The 12,856-nt window shown below is 41.0% G+C and overlaps 1 protein-coding gene across 3 annotated transcripts; it reads left to right on the top strand.

The window, feature by feature from the left end:
* Positions 1–21: 21 nt before the first annotated feature.
* SLU7 (spliceosome associated SLU7) lies at positions 22–10,847 on the top strand. Of its 3 annotated transcripts, none has more exons than XM_054642660.2 (16): positions 22–99; positions 518–694; positions 1,299–1,452; positions 1,667–1,747; positions 2,478–2,642; positions 2,785–2,850; positions 4,191–4,238; positions 4,739–4,870; positions 5,152–5,249; positions 6,636–6,703; positions 6,896–7,035; positions 7,798–7,959; positions 8,383–8,487; positions 8,663–8,737; positions 8,972–9,076; positions 9,993–10,847. In XM_054642660.2, exons 2-16 carry the CDS (start codon positions 531–533, stop codon positions 10,170–10,172), a joined length of 1,743 nt encoding a protein of 580 aa, XP_054498635.1. In that variant the 5' UTR covers positions 22–99; positions 518–530; the 3' UTR covers positions 10,173–10,847. The 3 variants fall into 3 exon arrangements, with proteins under 3 accessions (XP_054498635.1, XP_077042428.1, XP_054498633.1); XM_054642658.2 differs by lacking the exon at positions 22–99 and adding an exon at positions 131–298; XM_077186313.1 differs by lacking the exon at positions 4,191–4,238.
* Positions 10,848–12,856: the final 2,009 nt, after the last annotated feature.

Raw genomic sequence — 12,856 nt, 5'->3', positions numbered from 1 at the left:
CTCCGGGGCGGGACGGGCAGGGCAGGGCAGGGCAGGCGGTTCCGCCCCGGAAGTGTGCGGCGCCGCGGGGCATTGTGGGGCGGCGCTACGGCCTGGCACGTAAACAGGGAGGGGGAGCGGGCCGGGATCTGGAAGTGGGACCGGGATCTGGGATCTGGCTTCGGCACCGGCTTCGGCTTCTGGCAGGGTGGTGTCTCTAGGCTCCGAGCAAGTGCTGGCCTAGCGCTGCTTCCCCGCGGTCGTTCTCTCGCGTCTCTTCCGCGGTAGGCGCAGCTCCAGCTGCCCGGTTAGCAGTGAGGTAATTCTGTGCTTTCGGTGCTGGGGCTTGTTTGTCAGGACAGCGGTATGTCGGGAACGCGTAATCCGGAGTTAGCTCGTTTCACTGGGTGACACAGAGTCACGTTGAAGAGCTGTGATGTCAGAGAGTGTTGATCTGTAAGGCTTTTCTTTTGCTTTCTAATTTTTTTTTTTTTTTTTTTTTTTTTTTTTTTTTTTTTTTTTTTTTTTTTTTGCTAAGGAAAAAAGCCAAAATGGCCTCAGGTGCGGTAGCGAACGCCCCTCCTGCCGGAGGGGCAACTGATGTGAGCCTGGAGGAACCAAAAAAAATGACGAGGGAAGATTGGAGGAAAAAGAAAGAATTAGAAGAACAGAGAAAACTGGGGAATGCACCTGCTGAAGTGGATGAAGAAGGAAAGTAAGTTTTAGTAAAGCTGTGGAGGTTCTAAAGCTGCTGAGGAAAAATGTCTTTTTGTGTTGTGGTTACAGAGCAATTGTGAGGGTAACTCATGGTTCCAGTGTGAGTTACTATAGAAGTAAATAGCTAAACTTTGTGTTTTAATATTCCAGTCATGAGATACTTTCTGGAAAAATGTAGGTTCGGTGTTTATTTTCTGTCAGCTGCTGACGGATCTGCTGAAAAGTCTAAGCCATGAAGCTAATAACACATGGTATTTTAAAAGTGAGCAAAACATTGTACAGGGATCTTTTACAGCGTACCTCATCTCTTGCCTCTACCTTGCTTTCACAGGGCTTGTTGCTTCTGAGAAATGTTGCTGTTTTTTTTGCTCAGTAACATTACACAGAATAAGCCATTTGGTTTGGAGTCGAGTTTAGGTGAATTAGGTGACAACAGAGTCTGTGTTTATCAAACTGAGAATTTATTTTGTAGTGTGTTGTTCCAACTTCATTGATTATCATCACTCCTAAAGCATTTGAACTTTAATGTGTGGGTTGTTTGTTAGACTCAGTTGTTTTGGATTTTTCCTTGCCACATGTTCATTGCACAACATCTTTTACAGAGATATCAACCCTCATATTCCTCAGTACATCTCCTCAGTGCCATGGTACATAGATCCTTCTAAGAGACCCACACTAAAGCATCAGAGACCTCAGCCAGAGAAGCAGAAGCAGTACAACTCCTCTGGAGATTGGTACAAACGAGGAGTTCAGGAGGTATGCAGGGTGCTTTTCCCCTGAAATAAGGGTTTGGGCTGATTACATGGGGAGATGTCTGGCTGTGTGCTTTTGAGGGGGGCAGGAATTTTTATCCAGCAGGCAGAACCTGTTTGGGCTTTGGGGGAGGCTCACACTCCTGAGTGGTGTTGCAAACATGAAGTTGTTGTGGGAGCTGTCCCAGGGCTGCCACTGATGTTGTGTTTGCCCCCAGCACGCCGTGGCCACGCGGTACCGCAAGGGAGCCTGCGAGAACTGCGGGGCCCTGACTCACAAGAAGAAGGATTGCATGGAGGTGAGGGCTGCATGGGGGTAAGGGCAGGGCTGCATGGAGGTGAGGGCTGCATGGGGGTAAGGGCAGGGCTGCAGGGAGGTGGGGGCTGCATGGGGGTAAGGGCAGGGCTGCAGGGAGGTGAGGACAGGACTGTGTGGAGGTAATGGCTGCATGAAGGTAAAGGCTGCACAAAGGTAACCCCCCTTTTGGCCCTGCCTTAATGGCTTTGAATGCCACAGGAGTTTCATCTCTGTGAAAAACAGCTGGCTGTAGATGAAATACTGGGCTTGGAAAAGCTGTTTTGGAAAATGTTACAAGTAGTGAGAGACAGCCTAGAAATTTCTAAAGAAATTATTAATGAACAGGGAAAGTGATAGAATTCAGTGTGTCATCCATCAATTCTGCTTGTCATAAGATCTGTGGTCTAATAATAGGTGAAAATGTTATTTTCTTGCTAATTGCATTAACTCAGGTGCTGCTGTGTCTGTCTTCCTGCTTCATCTCAAGTAGAAGCCACCCCCAGAAACTGTTTTAATTGCTTCCTTAATTGTAGAAAATAGGAATTTATGGAGTTTGAAGTCATTTGTGCTACATAAAAGGGCAGAACTACTTGCATTTATTTACAACCCACAGCCTTACAGTGCTGAATTTAACTTGCTTTAGAGGAGCTTGACTGATAGCATTTTTTAAAGGATATGTGAGTGAGTAACCTGATGGACTGATCTAACCATCTTTTTTTTTTTTCTTTCAGAGACCTAGGAAAGTTGGAGCAAAATACACAGGCATGAACATTGCCCCAGATGAGCATGTGCAGCCCCAGCTGATGTTTGACTACGATGGGAAGCGAGACAGATGGAATGGGTATAACCCAGAGGAGCACATGAAAATTGTGGAGGAGTACTCCAAGGTTGATTTGGTACGTGGGGGCTGTGGTTTATTGGGGACAGAGTTATGTTTGGTGTGGCTGGGCTGGGAGGAGGGACACTTGTAGTGTGCTCTGCTGATATTAGAGCTGGTGCTAAGAAATATTTAAACAAATGCATTTTTGTGCTGCACAGGCCAAACGTACCCTGAAAGCCCAGAAACTTCAGGAGGAGTTGGCATCAGGGAAGCTGGAGCAAGTAGTAAGTAAACTTAGCTAATCTATTTTTGCTTAGGCTGAATGAATACAAAACAGATTATTTCTGCTTTCTGACTCTTTCACTCTCTACACAAGGTCTGCTATTGGGTTTTATGCCCTTCAGTAATTTAAAGGTTTTCCTAGCACCACCATGTTCTGTGTCACACTCGAGAACTTGAAGCATCTTCTTTCAAATGAAAATTGCTTTGTGTTCCCCTTACAGACAGAAATTCTGTGTGACTGTTATTGTTGCTGAAATTATTTACATGGAATTTTGGAGCAGAAGAGCTTGTTTTCCATGCAGTAACTTTTTTTCCTATACCAAAATGCTTTTCTCCTATTTAAAGATTGGTATGGTCTGACTAGTGCTGAGGTGATGACTGTGCATTGATTTAGTAATGTTTAAATAAATTGGGATAGGAAGGTGTTTCCTTAAGAAGAAGCAAATTGGTTTAAGTTAAAAATCACTGCACAGTGACTTATGAAATGGGCAAAAAACCAGAGACTGCTACTGGTCAAGTCCTGACCTAAAGCCTCCTTGCAGAGGCTCCCCCGTGGGTTGTCACTAGATGGCACAGTGAGCTCCATCTGCCGCCCAGCCCAGACTACGGTGCTTTTTACAGACCTCCCCAACAGAGGAGATTCTTTCTCTTTTCATGCCCATTCTATGAAGCAAACACTGTTGGCTTCTGTGTATTTACTGCTTGTAAGTGGCACTGTAAGAAGCAAAGTGTGTTTAAATTTAAGAACCATCTCTGAGGGAGAGGACTGAGACTGGTTTGCATAGTCAGTGCTGCTCTGTGTTCCAGGGCTCACAGCTGTTCCCAGCTTCACTGCTGCAAGTATTCTTCAGTTAAAGACTAAGCAGGTTAAAAAAATAAAACCTGGCTGTGTTTGTTGAACTCAAATTCTGCCTAAGCGCTTAGTATTCCTGTAAATCCTGACTAAATTCTTGAATACATATCTCCTGAGTTCCTTTTTAAGCTTTCAGAGTTGCAACTTGGTTGTATTTACGTGATATGAAATGTTACAATCTAAATCCTCAGTGTTCAAAGGTGTAACAAGCTCTAAATAACAGCAACAGTTTTAGAATTTGCTGTTCTTGCTAAGAATTGGTAATTTTCTTGGGGATACTGTGAAAAGTTCTCCAAGATGTGTCTATCACAGAGACAGCTAAGAGCATTCTACTAGAACGTTATGTAGCAGTGTTTCTGTTTGGGGCCAATGGTAAATTGTATTTTGTATCCAGCATGAAGCTCTGCTTTGATTGCCCTTTGTATCCCTGCTACCTTGCTTTTTCCACTATCTTGTCTTCTCTGCTGATGTGCTCTTTGTTTGCTGCAGAACTCCCCAAGACACCAGTGGGGAGAAGAGGAATCAAATTCACAGACAGTAAGATGATTACCCAGTGCATCACACCATGGGCAAGGAAAGAGCCTGTAGCTAGTGGAGCAGTAAAACAAGGGTGGCACAAGGGTTTGAATGTTGTGTCCATGCCACTGCCTACCTCTTCTTTTGGGCAGAGGTTGCTGGATTTCATAAAGAGGCTTTTTGTTTTAATTCCTATGTGTTGTCAAACCTTAGGGATGCAAGCACATAACTACATTTTAACACAGAGTATATTTTGACCAAAATAACTGTTTTCTTAATATCATCATAGTTTATATTTTGATAATTATTTTCATAGAAGGAAGTAAAAATTCTTTAAGAAGAGTGTTTCTGAAGTGTTGAATGCTAGATTAGCCTGAGAGCACACTTAAGCCCAGGTCAACTGTGCCACCTTGTAACTACAGGGATTGCAGAATTTTAAGGAAACCACTAAGATCAGATTGTTGTACATGTCTCCAGAGTGAAGGAACTCTTTTAATTAGAAATTCTCCATTTCTTCTCAGGAAAGAGATCATAACAGTGAAGATGAAGATGAAGACAAATATGCAGATGACATTGATATGCCTGGGCAGAACTTTGACTCAAAAAGACGCATCACGGTCCGAAATCTGCGCATTCGGGAGGACATTGCCAAAGTGAGTAAAGAGCTCTGTGCAGATCTTCTTCTGTGTTCCTGGGAGCTAATTTCAACAAATGACACATTCAGTTATTAATGACTTTGTTTATGGGTCTAGGAGTTTGGAAGTTAAGGTCTATTCTCAGTTCTGTTCCTGCCCATGGTATGACTTCATCAAGGTCATCCTTTTGCATAGATAGAACTTCTTAAAGCATCTAAACTGGAGGGTGCAAGAGTAACCTCAGTTCTTTCAAAATCATTAACATTAAGTATCTTTTATGTTGTTTTTTTTTCCCCTAGTACTTGAGGAATCTAGATCCAAACTCTGCTTATTATGATCCCAAAACAAGAGCAATGAGGGAGAACCCTTATGCCAACACAGGCAAGAATCCAGATGAGTAAGTTAAAATGAGGTCATGCCTCATTTTGTTGTATATCCAACAAAACTCTTAAATTTATATTAATAATTTTATATTTTCTTTTACCTGTATGTCCTTTAGCTAATGAATCTCTAGTCAGTTACATGTACACGTATTAGTTAACCTAGGAAAAAAACTTTTATTTAGGAACACATTTTGGTTTAGTATATAAAAGTGGTATTTTTGTAATACTGACTGATCCTTAATCTTCAAGGACATGTGGACCATGGTTTAGTGTAATTATCTGTACAAGGGCTAGGACACTGCTGCATCTAGAGGTGATGCCTGTAAACAATAATTATATTTATGTAAAATATTTCAGTAACCAAATCTTAAACTTTATCCCTTTTTCTTGGTTCTGGAGACTAGCATGGAGACTAACAAAATATTTTTATTAGGAATAAGATCTCCTCCTGTATTAATGGATTCTGCATAGAACATGCAGCTTTGGCATTGTCTAGATAGCTCAGTGAGAGCTGCCATGGGCTGGCTTTTGGCTGCACACTTGGCTGTGTCCCTTAACCCCCAAGTCAGACACCTGACCTGTGTTGTGCTGTGACTGTACAGAGCCAACAGGCTGTGAGTAAAACGTGTTCAGAGAGCAGTAATTGGGTTAGCTCACTGCCTAAAATAGAATGGCAGTACCTAAATGATAGCAAATATTGCTCTTTCCACCTCTCCTTGCCCCCAGCTACAGTAATGCCAGTCAATTGGTTTTCTTAGATGCAGATGCTTTTGCTTCTCTGTCAGGTCATAATTTGACCTCTGTTGAATCTAAATTTCTGCCACAGCTTTTCAGACTGTAAATTTTCAGAGTGGCCTTAGGAAGATGAAGGAGTGGGGAATTGGATTGGTAGCATTTTTTGATCCTCAGTATGTGTTTCATGTGCTGACTGCATCTCTTCAAGGCCATTGATAAGTGTCTCACTTTACTGAGAGCAGTAAAGGTATCCCAGGCTTTCTTAAACTCAGCCAGATATGCTGGGTCTGGACTGAAGAGTCAGAAATCCAGAAGTGAGAATCACTGTGCTGGAATATCACAGACTGTTTTTGCATATTTATTGTGTAACTAGGTCCAAGTTTAACTTGTAGTGCTTGGCATCTCAGACAGAACTCCAGGGCTGTGTCATGTGTCCCTTGAACACAGGCATCACAGTTTTTGAGTGGCTGCCTAATGCCAAATGGCTTTGCAGGGAGCATTTTTGCTTCCTGTTCCAGGTTTTTGTTTCATATATTGAGTTTGATGTACCTTCTTCTGTTAACTCCTAGTGCACAAGAGAATTTTTACTTGCCTGTTGCACTTCTGTGTTTGTGTTTGAGAGGAAATCATGTTACAAATGCTAAGAATTGTGTTCTTTTCTGCAGAGTTGGTTATGCAGGTGACAACTTCGTTCGCTACACAGGCGATACCATTTCCATGGCACAGACCCAGCGTAAGTGGGCTTTGGGCTTGGGGTTTCTGAAGGAAATTCATTTAAAATACTTGACAATGCTGCTTTCTTGCAAAAGAGAAATAAATAAATCTTTATAAATTGAGCCTTATTTGAAATTGCTTCAGAGTTAAAGGCTGTATTTTGAATGTGTGTCAGTTTTAAAGTACTGAGTGGAACCTCTTGTGTACACAGTGTTTGCCTGGGAGGCTTATGACAAAGGCTCTGAAGTTCATCTTCAAGCAGACCCTACAAAATTAGAGCTCCTCTATAAATCTTTCAAAGTGAAGAAAGAAGATTTCAAGGCACAGCAGAAAGAAAGCATCCTAGAGAAGGTAATAGGCATTTTGGTTTATTTAATAGGAATTCTGTTTGAAGTCTGGGTCTTGGGGAACAAGTAAGATTACTGATCCTATGTGAGAGGGCATCAGCTGTTCTCAGCAGCTTAGACTTAAAATACTTTTATATTTATACACACAATCTCATCAGTTGATGAATTTTATATAGTTTAGGGACCTTTGAAGGTCTGCTGGTATTGATATTATTGGGAGCTCTTCCCTAAACTGTCAGAATTTCTCCACTGAAGAAATCTGAATTTCTTTCTGACTCAAATTTTGGGTACAGTGTTTTAGATAAATACTTATTCTATTTTGCAACTTGTCTTGGACAGCTGAAAAAGAACTAAATAATCCATTTGGATTCTAACTATGTCAACATTCAAGTTTGGAGGGGAGCAGGAAGTATTGCTCTGCTTCTACCCAAGCTGGTCTTTGGCTTAGTCTCTAAAGATTTTCTGCTTTGAGTGAGGAATATCACTGTTGTCATTCTCCAAGCATAAAACAAAACAAAAAAAAACACAACAAAAAACCACATGCACACCAAAACCCCCACAAAACTAAACACCAAAAGACACCACAGTGGCCATAGGAGATGATGTATTTCTGTCTTAACTCTTCACTAAAGATTAAACTGTCTCTGTCCACTTTTGTGCCTTCTTGACAAAGTACCAAAGGTGCTGTTTCTGAAATGTTTGCTTTACTATATAAAAGGTGGGTTTTTTCCAAAACTACTATATGTCATTTCTATTTGCATTTTAGTATGGAGGACAAGAACATTTAGATGCCCCCCCAGCTGAACTTCTGTTGGCTCAAACAGAAGATTATGTGGAGTATTCTAGGCATGGAACAGTCATCAAAGGACAGGAGAAAGCTATTGCTTGTTCTAAGTATGAAGAGGATGTGAAGATCAACAACCATACAGTAAGTCCTAGGTTGTGTTTAAAATTTTTTTTAATTAAATACCATCCCATTGGAGGTATATTAGGATGCAGTACAATATAATTAATGCACCAAATACATTTCTCCTGTCTCAATGTGCCACTCTCCCTTTTCTGTTAAGGAGAAACTTCAAATTGTCATAGTTGTGATGTGAATTTAAGGAGTTGCCATGGCAATCTTAAGGAGAAGTTACTCTGTTCACCTTCCACTTTGAATATAAGTTGACCACATCCTGTTGTGATTCTCTTTTTTGACAGTGTACCTGTAAGGTTCATGTAAAATAGCAAAAGTATTTCTCTTAGCTTCCTTTTCGATGTTGGAGTAATTTGCTTACCAGGATATCAGCTCAGGAGGAAATTGCAGCCTGCCTCTTACAGGAGTAACTGTGTGTGTGTTCTCCTGCAGTGCATTTGGGGTTCATACTGGAAAGAAGGCAAGTGGGGTTACAAGTGCTGCCACTCCTTTGTCAAGTACTCCTACTGTACAGGAGAAGCTGGGAAGGAAATTGCTGTAAGTATTCTCTTGTTTATTCATATAGAAAGAGCTAAAGAGCATTCATATCCCTTTCTTAAGGTTTTTGCTTTTTGAGGGAGGTTGGTTTTTTAGGGATTTGTGGGATTTTTTTGTCCTTCTCCTTTCAGATGTGGTCAGTAACAGGGTATCCTTGTTTTTGTCTGTTGTACAGAATACAGAGGCAAGTTTAATGGAGGAGCAGCCTGAGGATGAAGAACACATGACAAAACCCAAAACACTGATGGAGGTAGGATGTTTCCCTTTCTCAGGAAGACAGATATTTCTCCTCAACATTTTATGTACAAAATTCTGTAGAGCCATAATAAGCCTGAAAGTTACTAGACTGCATTATTAGAGCATTAACATCTCCATTGAAAACTAGGCTTTCAAATAGCATTAATAGAAGTTTGGATTTAATGGTTTGGGCATTATTAATGTTGGCAAGCTCAATCTTAACAGTAACTTGTTTCCCACCTTACAGATCCACCAAGAGAAACAGAAAGAGAAGAAAAAGAAGAAGCACAAGAAGAGCTCAAACTCAGACAGTGAGGGTGAAGAGAAAAAGAAGCAAGAAAAACTAAAAAAGGTGCACTATAATCTTCAGTGGCTTTGTGGCAAAAGGAACATGACATATTTTACAGTATCAGTTTTATGAAGCCTATAATGTAGTTCTGGTGATCTACCGTGGGGTAGTTTGATGCTAATTTTGAGCTAAATTAAATTTAAAATGCTGTTAGATGTTCTAAAGCCCATCCCCTATTCCTCAGGCAAACCTTCAATAAATGTTTAGTTTTGAAGGTGTAATTTAGATGACTTGGACCATTTCATGTCTAGGCACCTATTACACCTGTAGGTCTAAACAGACATTGCAGAACACAATGATCTGTGTATTGAAGAAAGATGGAGAGATCAAAGCAGTGTTAAATCTGAACTTAGCACTTTGTATCCCAGGCTTGGCCCAGTGTCAGCTGATGTAACAAATCCATGGCCCAGGCCATCACTGAGCAGCAGTGTGCTCCTGTGGCCACAGCAGCCTGCTCTGGGCTGCTCTCAGAGGAAACCTGTTCAAACTCTGCCTAATTAAAGCAGAGTACAAATGCAACTTCTTTTCCAGTAGCAACAGTAGTAGTGTGGGGAATGAGACAGCACACAGCATTTAAAAATTAAAACCCCAAACACAGAACAAAAAATAACAAACAATTCATTTGTACTTTCTAGATCACGATTATATTTTAGGTAAATCCTGGGAGTTTCTTACTTGATTCTGACATTTGGAAAGAGATTATAGTGTCTTGTTTACTCAATAGCATTTTACTATCATTTTATGTTAAACACTAAAAAATAAGCATTATGTGAAATGTGCTGTGGGTTAGCCAGCCAGATGTGCATTGCTTATCCCACCCTTGCCCATCATACAAGAATTTAGGACAAACTTTCATTGTTGGGTTTTTTAATCTTAAGTTTCACTGTAGAATTTTTGATTCCCTTTGCTCCCATTTCAGGCTCTAAATGCTGAAGAGGCTCGACTTCTCCACATCAAAGAAATCATGCAGTTGGATGAGAGGAAGAGACCATACAACAGCCAGTATGAAACCAGGGAGCCAACAGAAGAGGAGATGGAGGCTTACAGAATGAAAAGGCAGAGACCTGATGACCCCATGGCATCCTTCCTTGGGCAGTAGTCACAGGAGGCCCCATTCCAGTACATGAGACTTTTCCAGTTGTTTACAGCTCTCTCTAGACGCTCGATTCCCTTGCACCTGTCTAAAATGGCAGAAACCTTTCTGTTCTCTGAAGAAATTTGTGAAAGCTTCTTTCAGCAGACATGAGCAGTACTGGAGTTCTGTAAATGTGTGTGTATGTATACAAATACAGGCATATATACACACACATATGTCATATATGTATAGATTAAATAAATACACCCACTCTGTAAGATCTTGAAGGAGATCTGACTGAAATCCTAGGTTTATTTGGCCAACTGTATGTATATATTTATATATTTGGCTAACTAATGCATAGAGTTGTGATACAGTAAAACTGACTAGTTAGAAGAAATGGTCAGCAGGTGTCAATATAGAACAAAAACTGTTGACAAAATTTGGCACAACTACTACTAGAGGTTCTTACTTGTAAATCCTGTATCATGACTGTAAAAGAATACATAATTTCTTGATCATTTTGCAGTAAGTACTTTGGAAATGTAAAAGTTAATTGCTTTGTTTTGGTTAAATCAATATAAAGGTCTTAAGTGCTGTCTAGCCTTTTAAATGAAAGGGTTGGTAGAAGCTGACTGTAGAGTTTTTAAATTCCAGTTGTTTCTTCAGATGTATTTCCACAGAAATTTCAGTTGTAAAGATCTGTGCTCTTGGGTTTTCTTTTGATGACAGTGTCCTCTTATATGGTGTGACACCAAGTGTCAGGCTCTAATCCCATGTGAGAATGTGAAGTAGCATCTGCTTTGGTTTGGCAATGTTAGTCCTTAAACTGGGAGTTTTCCCCTTTTAACTGATTAAAGGTTGCACTTGGGGCAATAGTTGATCCTTGCCCCATCTTTAGTCTGGACTGTAAAGGAAGAGAGCTCCTTTAAAGGGTTGTCAGGTTATTTATTTTAACCTTGAGAGGACAGTGTGTTATCCTGAGACTTGTTCTTACACAGCTGCAACACTTATCTGATGATTTAAAAAACCTCATGCGTGCATTTCCAGCTGGAATCCTCCAGTCAGATGGATAAACATTTGTCAGAATAAATGGCAGGAAATGTGAAGCAATGCTGATACACTCAGAACCTTCCAGGAATAAACAGACCTGTCTGGTTTTCATCAGGAATATGAAAGGGCCTTTCTCCTCTTTGGGGGTTCATTCTGGGTGCAGCATTTCATGCTGGTTTGAGAACTATGTAAGATTATTTCTTAGATCATGAGCTTTTTTGTACTTGCCCCACTTACTTTACAGGCTTCTCCAAGAACAGGAGATGAGTATGGTCAGAATTTAAAAATACCATTTTGCTCTTCACCTGCCCAGAACTAAATATGCATTGGGCTGTCCACTGAACCTATTAAAATACCAGTCCTGCTTGGAAGCAAGTGTTTCATGCTAATAATTTTTATGATAATCAATATAAATTAGCAAGGAGTTTTTATATGGAAAAAAGTTACTAACATAAAATGATAAATACTTACTTTTAGATTGTCAACAGCCTTTCCATGGGTTGAGAAACAAATTGTTTAGATAGTAAAATACTTTTTTCAGGTGAGTTTTGTGACAATCTGAGAGCCAGTAAAACATAAAGGTTTGACTCAAGGGGTTATCAGACTTCTGTGACTAATTCTCATGAAGTTAATTGCTGAAGTCTGCTCTTCTGCCTTTGTAATGGTCACACCAGGCTGTACATTTATTGCTACACTTGAATTTTCTGGTATATAAAAATATCACAGGCCATTTTTACAGGCCCATTTTTAGAAGACTCAAGAATTACTTACTTTTCACCATCCATTGCAGAAACCCAAGCATTTGCAATTTTAAGTTACTGACACTGCCAAAACTGTCCTGAGGAATGAGCAGTGCCAGTTCTCCAAGCTGCCCTGCTGAGCTCTCCAGCCCAGAATCATTTGATTTCTGGTAGGATTCCTTGCCTTGTGCCAGGAATGCTGCTTCACCCATGCTGGGCTTACTCCCCACGATGGCCCATGGTCCCCACTGCTGAGGGATTCACCCATTCTGGTCCTTCCAGCTCAAGATCAGACCCACAATTCATATTTCTGTCTAGTCCAGGCCTAGTGTGGTTGTTCTTGTGGCAGGGGTGCAGTTTGCTCCTCTCTCTGCCTCCCTGTTCCTGTTCCTTCACCTCTCCCTGCTGCTGCAGGCCATTTGTAGATGCTCCAAGGTGATTTAATTGTAAGATCAGAGGGGGAAGAGTTCTGTGCTCGTGGTGTTTGCTGCTTTAGCAGCCTCCAGTGCTGGTGGGAGGCCTCAGCAGGAGTTAACCACCTAAAAAAGTGTCCCCCTTTCAGGAGTGTGGGCAGCCCTTGCCAAGTTACTGCCTGCTGGTTACCCTGCAGCCCATGTACACTTTGGTCATTCTTTGATGGTTTTGAATAACTTGGGGGGGAAAGGGGTTAATTTGGGGGGGAATTGGCACACTTATCTGGCACACAAAAACAAAATCCTGTACTTTCAAGGTTTTTTTGTAGATAAGCTGAAAAAGTGATTTCTGATATGGTTTGAAGCAATTCTTGCTTAACTGATTCATTTGTCAAACTGAGGATGTGTGTGATGGGACAATGCCAGAAAGCAGTTCCAGGCAGATCTTGGCTGACAAGGTTCATGTCTCTCATGCTTCTGCTTGTGCAAAATTTTGAGTTTC

This window comes from Agelaius phoeniceus, chromosome 15 (genome assembly GCF_051311805.1).
Source record: "Agelaius phoeniceus isolate bAgePho1 chromosome 15, bAgePho1.hap1, whole genome shotgun sequence".
NCBI lineage: Eukaryota > Metazoa > Chordata > Aves > Passeriformes > Icteridae > Agelaius > Agelaius phoeniceus.
The sequence above is the reverse complement of the archived record's forward strand: the minus strand, read 5'-3'. Positions and strand labels throughout refer to the sequence as shown.